Source organism: Notolabrus celidotus, chromosome 9 (genome assembly GCF_009762535.1).
Source record: "Notolabrus celidotus isolate fNotCel1 chromosome 9, fNotCel1.pri, whole genome shotgun sequence".
Lineage (NCBI taxonomy): Eukaryota > Metazoa > Chordata > Actinopteri > Labriformes > Labridae > Notolabrus > Notolabrus celidotus.
Window position 1 is genome coordinate 19484202 of NC_048280.1, and position 9211 is coordinate 19493412.

Here is a 9211-nt window from a genome sequence, read left to right on the forward strand (position 1 = left end):
TACTTAAGTAAATTTTTTGAGTATCTGTACTTTACTTGTGTATTATTTTTGGAGAGTACTTGTTACTTTTACTCCACTACATTCAAAAGACATTTTTTGTTATTTTTACTCCACTACATTTCTATCAATGCTCTAGTTACTCACTACTTTTGCTTTAAAGTCAGCTCATGAATTTCCTTCTATTTTCTGAAATCGGATCCTAAGACAGTAAAATGTGTTTGTGTAGTTCTGTTTGTCTCAGTGGTTTAGCCATACCTGTATATCAAACACAGAGCAAATTTCTCTTAGATCAGGCAGTTCATTTAGAGGTGGTAATGATGGCTTTAATTCAGCACCTGAGCACCCATGGCCATATCTTCAGCCCGTGTTAGAGATTTTTGAAATGAAGAATGATACGTATCATTTGAAATGTTCTCCCTGTTTCCCACTCTGCCCAAACATACAAAAAATCCCAGTCCAACCTGAGAAAGCGTGTTGAGCTATGTAACATTTATTTCATTCCAGATGAACATTTCAAACTAAGTTGTCTGTGCTTGGAGTAACTTAGTTTCTGTTTTTATTCCATGGTATGGTTTTTAAGAGATTTCAAGTAATGGTTTCTAAATAAACATGATGTAACAGAATGTACTCCTATGTATTCTTCACTGCATTTATGTATTTTGAAAATACGTTTCGAGATTTTTTAAGAAGCACTTTGAATACGTAAGTATTTTTAAAAGGAAGTACTTCTTTTTCTTAATTTATTCTATTTTAGGTTGTTTTTATGTACAGCACTTTGTGTTACAATGTCATTGTATGAAAAGCGCTTTATAAATAAAGTCTGATTGATTGATTTATAATTCCTTAGATATTTATTCTCAAACAGATACAAACTAAGAATGTAAGGTTTATAAACCCAATTTATCTTCAGTGTAAACCTCATCTGTCATGAGAACTGCCTGAGTATTACAACAATGTGCACAGTGCACAGTCCCTTCAGTTATTGAATGTTAGGACAACAATTCTGAAAATCGATTGGGGGTTAAAATGTTGCAACACTGCCAATAAAAACACGGAGAAAAAAGGAAAACAAATACAGGGGGCGCATTATTGAAAAAACATTACAATTACTGTTCCACATAGTAATAGAAACTATAAAAACTACAAATTACAATAAAAGGCTTTAACATTACTTCATCAACATTTAGATTATTAGTCTAAGCTATATCGGAATTGAGAATAACAATAAAACATTCAAACATTTGAAAAATAAACGTTTTTATTCCATTCAATGCTCTGATCAAGCATCATTTTACATAATACAACCTAGCATCACTGTTGATTGTTGGTACATGTTTTAACAGTCTTCAGCTAAGAACATAAAGCGCTAATCATTTTTTAATTTCTTTGCATAAGTGAATTATCTTTTGCAAACAAATCAATGAAGCTGTTCTCTCCCACGTCAACAACCTAGAGCGGAAATAATTAATTTTTAAACTTAACTACTACTACAAAACTGACTGTATGCATAAAATATAGAGAATGATGCATGACAACTTGAAGTAATTTATCCAATGTGCATATAATAACAATATCATCCTTTCAGAATCAAGGGCTTTTAGTGTTGATTATTGTTGGAATATGTTTCCTGCCAATATCATTGGTGTACAGCAAAGGTGCTGATCGTTTAATCAACTCTAAAACCATATCAGATTTAAACATAAAAGACACCCTTTTAGGTTAAACTCATAGTGACAGATGATAGTAGAATTCGGAGACTGTAAAGGATTATGTAGATGAAACCACAATTCATATTCTGAAGAATACTTCATGTAACAGCTGCTCCTTACAAAACTGCCAAGCAGATAATGTACACTTTGTATCACACTGAAAAGATTGGATTTTTGGCTCAAGCATTAAAGAGAGTGGGTTCCAAGTTACTGTAAAAAACAGTCACATTGTATTAAACGAAGCATAGCTTATTCATGATTTTATATAAAGTGATGCACTGTCAGAAGACAGCTGATGCATGGATAGATCCATGAAAAAAGAGTCTAAACACACATCAGTCACATACTTTTGCTGCATAGATTAATTAAAGGCTCAAAATGTTAAAGCTAACAACAGGGATTAAAATAACTGTTAGTTACTGCCATTAAACCAGTTCATTTTGATATGTTGACTAAAACATGTTAATAGAAACAAACTGGTGTCCATCTGGTTTTGTTAAAAGTGTGACTGAAAATCTGGATGTCAACTCATAAATAGAAGTTTATACAAAAGAAACAAGTCTTCTGATTGGTAACAATGTGGGGTCGTCTGCAATCAAACCGGCTGCCACCATCGGCATTATGGCTGTGAAGATCCTGCCCAGAGAGGATGATGGAAATAGTGAAACAATAAATGCAGACAGAAGAACATTTTGAGATATCAAATGTAAGTAACCTTAAGTGAGCCATAAGAGGGACACTCATCATTAATACATTACATTATACAAATATAAGGATAATATTTTAATGTTTATGAGACAAACATTTGGGTAATTCTGTCCTTTGACAAGAGAAGGTAAATCTTGGTGTATGAAGGTTTACTCACAGGCGTTTGATTCCTGATTCAGGCTGATCAGTGGAAGTGGAGAAAGGTGCAGGAGATGAAGAACAAACAAAGGAGCTGAAGTCTTCCTCATTCTCCTCACTGAGGAATATGGAAGGGAAAATGTTACCATTTATATCAGTTTGATGTGCAATCCTAATTAGTCAAATAATTATTTTTGGATGAAAGTGTACCTTCTATAATATGCAAGCTCCTCCTGTAGCACAAACACTTCAGCTTTGAGTTCATTTTTCTCCTGCAGGACATCACGCAGCTCCTGCAGTGTGAAGCGAGGTTTGCCTGACTCCTCATCTGAGCTGTCTGTCTCCTCTTCTGGCTCTGTTTCAGCCGACACCTTCTGCAGTTAAAAAAAAGCATTCAGTTAATTTCCCTGTATAGTATGGACATACACTGACACTAGTTATGAAGCAGGTAGATCAGTTATCTTTCATTAAGCACCCTGGAAGTTGAGGTAAAATAAATCTGAGTTAAAAGCAAAAAACAACGATGAAATGTGTTTAGCATTTTTTTATTGAATTCCTAAGAACACACCAGCATGACAGAGTGATAATGTTTTGTGTGTAATATAAAAATTAATACAGTGGGTCTCCTATGACCATAGTAAGACTCTGAGGGATAGTTAAGGCTTTACCAGTATCATTGCTGATGTGTCCTCTTCTTTGTTGCTCTCGTTCTTAATATTTTTTCCTTGTGATGATTTTGTGAGGGGAGAGGGACTCCTTTCATGCTCAAAGCAGTTTTCCATGAACTCAAGGTCTCCTCCACACTCTACCCACACTGAGTTTGGTTTAAGTGAGATTGAAGGTGCTGCTGACAAGGGCTCGATTGGTAACAAAAAACATCTACTTAGACATCAGACAACCTAACAGACTTAATATACTGACATATTTAAACATAATTCCACTCATGGTTTAAAGCCTGATGAAGATCATTTATTTTTCTCTATCTTACCCCCTTTGCTGGAGATGTAGATGTCATCACAGATCTACCAAATGAGGTTTCCTCTATTTCAGTGACTTCTTTCTCAAGCTCCCATCCCCGGAGCTCTTTTCTGAGCCTTGTCACCTCCTGCTGCAGAGCCCCCAGCTCCTGCTGCCTGGCCTGAGCTGCAGCCTCCAGCTCTGCCCTCTGCTGAATCAGAGCCTTTCCCTGAGACTCCATCACTCCTATCCTGTGGCGGAGGTCCTGGTTGATTCTTATCAGCCGATACTGCTGCAACTGGAGCTACAGTTGATTACATGAAATTCATAGCTTCATAATCTATACAGAAAGAAGAAAGCACCAGCCTGAGTGTTGTTTTTGTTCAAAATACTCACAGCTTCAATATCCTCGTTTTTAAGTGCCAGCTCATGATCTTTAACTCGGATTTCATCCCTTTGCTTATCCACCAAGTCTTTCAGCCTTTTCATCATCTGCCTCTCCTTCTCTGACATTCCTGCGGGAATCATGAAAAAGCAGAATAAGCAATTTTCACACATATAGCATCTTTAGAATAATAAAATGGGACCACTATACAGTTTCTAGAGAATAGATATGAGGTGATTTTGGTGGGGTTTTTTTTAGCTTTTTCAGAAGATTTTTCCAGACATTTATATGACTGAAGCACAGGGCTAAGATTTCCACAAGGACCTCAGTTTTAAAAATGGTGACACCTTATGAATGTAAAAGTCCATTACTTAAATTCTAATGAGAATAGTAAAAAAAGTAGTGCTTTTCGGCAGGAAAAACCTAGAATCTAATAGTTTGAAAAATATCACCACATAATAACACTCATTTAACTTCTAAATTCACAACAAAGGAATGTCACATTGCCTCAAACACATTTAGGGTCACGTTGACTGTCACAGTGTACCAAAACAAATGGCTAACTGAAAGGTGGGACATCACTCTAAAACAGTTGTGGTATATATCTTTATCAGTATGGTGAAATATCTAAAATACCTAGTTAACAAGGTCTAAAAACACTGACCCTAAAAACAGTATTTAGCAGATTTACTAGGTATTCTGACAATGAAGCATTTGTGACACCATACATGTGCTACTGATCACAATAACGTCTGTGAGCTGAATAGTCATGTCATGCAGTGTCCATTTATGTGAAGATATATGTTCATGAGCAGTGCGTGTGTGTGTGTGTGTGTGTGTGTGTGTGTGTGTGTGTGTGTGTGTGTGTGTGTGTGTGTGTGTGTGTGTGTGTGTGTGTGTGTGTGTGTGTGTGTGTCGACTGTGTGGCCCTGACACCAAGCATAGCTGCTGCAGCCACCATCAGTCTCACATAAGAGCTACATTTCAAACCGCTTCAAAAATAGTCTCCTTTACAAGCTCCTGGCTGCCCCTCTTCACAGCCTCTCTTTCATGTCATGTCAACAGGAACGCATGCAGCAGACACTGTACAAACTCACGTGACTGCACAGGGTAGATATATGTAATGTGTGCAGCAGATGTCTATCAGCGTTAAATGCATCTGCGACAGGCGCACATACAGTAAGCAACACATGACAAGTTCTGCACTGGAACACTTAGCCATGACCAAAGGTATTAAGTATCCAGATTCATCACTAAGTACTGTGAAATACTTTCACCAGAAAAATTTAGTTGAAAATGTTGTCACGTGACTAGTTATTTTACTGATACCTCAATATAATAATAATAATAATAATAATAATAATAATAATAATAATAATAATAATAATACCTTTATTTGTATAGCACTTTTGAATACAAGTAACAAAGTGCTTCACAAAAATAATAAAAACACAATAAAAGCAAAGAAGCAATAAAAGCAAACAGTCAGTAAAAGCAGAGATAAAACGTTGGAGATAAAAAAAAATTCACAAAATAAAATCTTTACGATAAAACTGTGTCTTGAGTAGTGAAATAAAATGAGGGATTTACCCTGCAAATATGATTTCCTCTGGCAGGTTGTTCAACAGTCGGGAGGCTTTGACAGCAAAGGCCCTGTCCCCTTTAGTTTTTAGTCTAGACCGTGGAACAGCAAGCAGAGCACTGCCAGAGGATCTTAGACTGCGTCCTGGTTTATGGGGGGATAAGAGCTCAGAGATGTATCAAGGGGCGAGTCCATGTTGTGCTTTAAACGTGATTAAAAGTATCTTAAAATCGATCCTAAAAACAACTGGGAGCCAGTGTAGGGATGCTAAAATTGGGGTGATGTGGGAAAATATTTTAGTTCCAGTTAAAAGCCAGGCTGCTGCATTTTGAACTGTCTGAAGTCAGTTAATTGATTTTTGGTTGAGACAGGAGTATAGTGAGTTGCAGTAGTCAAGGCGGGAGGAAATAAAAGCGTGAATGAGTTTTTCTAAGTTTTTGGGTGAAATATATCTTAATACTCATAATAGTTTTACATTACTCAAAATTTTTCCACAATAGGTTGTTTTTACAATTCTATCTTTGATGCCTGCTTTATTCAACTATTTCTCTCCTACTTCTGATACTATACCGCCTCAACGTAGGTATCTGCTGATGTGAATGCCCTCCTTTATTACATTTGTTTACACCAAAATATCAAATAAGTAGAATTGCCAAATGCCACTGGATCATTGTGTAATGTTGGATTGTTAGACCAGGGAGTTTGCAGCATGCTCTTATCAGGACAACAATGCAAATTGTGGTAGCACTTCATTTATATAATCGCATACATTTTTTCTATAATATCCATGTTTGCATTGACTGGATTTTTGAGACCCTACAACCAAATAATTTTACAGAAGACCTTGAGTCTGTAAACAGTTTAAAACATCAAATAAACTTTAAAATATATTTGGTGCATACAAAATGTTTTCTTTTCCCTAAAATAATCCTGTAACTAATATGCCACAATCTGGTGTAGAGCAATTGCCAGTCAGACAACCCACCCTCATGTTTCTGCAGCTCTTCTTCTGTGATGGGGGACTCTTTGAGTGTGAGGCTCACGAGCAGCTTCTTGTTCTCTGTCTGAAGCTGAGTGATTTGAGAGAGCAGGTCCTGAACTTCTCCTCTCCATACATCCTCTAAAAGCTCCAGCTCCTGAGAATAGGATACACAAACTCAATTAAAAAAGAAAGAAGTCACACCAAAAAACAAAAAGGTAATTGGGTTTTCGTGATCATTGTTTAAAATTAAAACTGCATCAGCTTGGGGCTTTAGTCAAGTCAACATTTAACTTATGATTTTGCATTTCTCATACTGGTATCAATTGTCATTTGTATTAGAATCATGATGGTAGCAGAGTTAATGCATAGAGTAAAATTATTATGTTGTACTGTGCATTAGTAATACTGTAATAACAGGTTAGTTTACTGCTATGTTCATCCAACACAACAAAAAATGATTTCATGTGCTATAACAGGGGTTCCCAAAGTGTGGGTCTGGACCCCCTGGGGGGTTGCGAGACACAAATGGGGGGTTGTGAGATGTCTTCCAGAATGTTTTTTTTTTTAAGTTATCTAAAATAGTACATTTTACCCATTATAGTAACAAATATAAATAAAAATAGTAGCTAACCTTGAAATGAAATCTTGAAAATAGAAAATGTAATGAGTTTTCTTTTTGCCAGATGACTCCTAAGTTTAGGGTTAGTGAACAGTTAATTACCAAAAGCATCAGTAGCAGTAGGTTAATTAATAGAAACACAGCCACATGCTCATATAGGTAGGGTCATTTTCTGCAGACCAGCTAAATGAAGCCACATTAAATCACTTTGAGGGACAGTGGGGGTCGCGAGTCTTTGGCACCTATATTTTGGGGGTCACGGACTGAAAAGTTGTGGAACCCCTGTGCTATAACAATAAATAACAAAAAAGTACACACTATCTTCATCATCCATGATAATAACAAACAATGCAAAATTAATACAGTGATGACTCAGCCATTGCCATTGCTCAGTTATTATAGTGAATCCATTGCTGAGCAACTTTAAGATTTCAAAATTCCAGAGTTTTTCTATTTCTATAGTCTGTTTTTTCTGTTTATTTTTTTCAGGCTAGCAATTTTGAAATATTTAACTTGAGCTAGACAATATAATGGCAAAGTTAGTTAAGTTAATAACTTGACTTGAAATTTGAACTTCATTACCTGTACGTCACAAGACGTGCACAGACAGAAAACCCCGAGCATGTTATCAACATAGACTGTATATAAAATAGGTTATCCAAGCAAGGAGTGTGACCCGCACACGAACCTCCTGGTGTTTCCTCTCCTGGTTGAATCTGTCGCTCCTCTCCTGCCGCAGCCTCTCCAGCTCTCTCCGCAGCTCATCGGCCTCCTGTCCGGCGGCTCCGTGGCTCACCAGCGCCTCTAACAACTCCAGTACCCGCACCACTTTGGGCACCAACCCGACAAGAGACTCGCACCCAAATTTGTCTATGATCCGCTCAAACTCCTGTCCGAGCACCGCCGCAATGTCGTACACATCTGTCACTGTCAGCTCCGCCGCGGGTCTGTCCAGCGCGGACACAACGCGCGTCTCCATGCTGGTCCTGTGCCTTTACTGCACCTCCGACATTTAACATATCTTTAACTCCTTTCATACACTGAGAAAACTCACCTTTCCTGGTGAGACACTTCTTCGTGTAAACTAGCCGAGGCGAGTATGAACATGGAGAGGACTTGTTTTAGTTTGTTGACAGTTGCAACTTTGCCAGCAGAGATGGGACGTTCGCGAACGAGTCTGTCTTTTGAACGGCTCTTTTAAGTGAAGATGAGAACCGATCTGCGGTTGTGAGCCGTTCATGTGGGAGCCGTTTTTATATGCAGATTGCCCACGCTGCCTTCGTCACCTGCATGCCCCATGATTCTTTTGTTCACACTTATTGTCTTCACTTTGTTATTTGGTTACACTGGCCCAATCTCAATGTCCTCCCTAAACCCTGAGCCCTGAGCCCTTCTTGACTTAATTGACGTCACCTGTAAAGTGATTGAGGGCAGGAGGCTGGAAGGGCTCAAAACCGATGAACTGGAGTGGGACAGCACTTTGAGACTTCTCACGTGACCTGCATGACATCACCAGCTCACCTTAGCGACATTAGGAATTTTTATTGCACAATTTTTACTTTCCTCAAATTCAAGGTGCTTAAGGGATTGACTGACTGCCATATAATCCAGGCTCTTACCTTACAGACTGCTTAACCACAACATTTAAAATATCTACATAGGCTATATAACTACAAATATAGGCTATCATTATGCTGTATACACATCTGTGTGGAGATGAATAGATTAAGGCTGTTTTCTATATTTATACATACAGGCAAACTTTTTTACCTGTAAATTTCATTGCAACTTTCATGCTTCTTTTTTACTGTCACACTTTTTTAAATTCAATGCTTTCGTTTACCTTTCCATGCTCACGGGCTTCCCCTGGGAATCCTATGTTTCACGTCACGATGCTATGAACTATGGGTAATTCCCTTACGCTAAGTCTGCAAAAATGCCCACTTACGGAAAGGGAGCATAATGGGCTCAAAAAGTCAGTGAGAGATCCCTCACACACTTGATGATTTGACAGTGGGACATCCCTAAGCCCTCATGGACTTAGCGGGAACGTGCCTCAAAGTCAGTGAGTGCTTGAGGGTGGACATTCAGATTAGGCCATTGTTTTGATGTGGATTCAAGTCAAGGAGTT

The 9211-nt window shown here is 37.9% G+C and overlaps 1 protein-coding gene across 1 annotated transcript; it reads right to left on the reverse strand.

Annotated features, from left to right (window-relative positions):
* Positions 1–1236: 1236 nt before the first annotated feature.
* On the reverse strand, positions 1237–8237 carry LOC117818298 (RILP-like protein 1). The gene is made up of 8 exons (XM_034691100.1): positions 7769–8237; positions 6465–6615; positions 3909–4027; positions 3544–3816; positions 3224–3412; positions 2766–2929; positions 2575–2673; positions 1237–2345 (listed from the first exon to the last, which is right to left on the reverse strand). The coding sequence occupies exons 1-8, from the start codon at positions 8057–8059 to the stop codon at positions 2252–2254; spliced, it is 1380 nt and encodes a 459-aa protein (XP_034546991.1). The 5' UTR covers positions 8060–8237; the 3' UTR covers positions 1237–2251.
* Between the last annotated feature and the right edge of the window lie 974 nt (positions 8238–9211).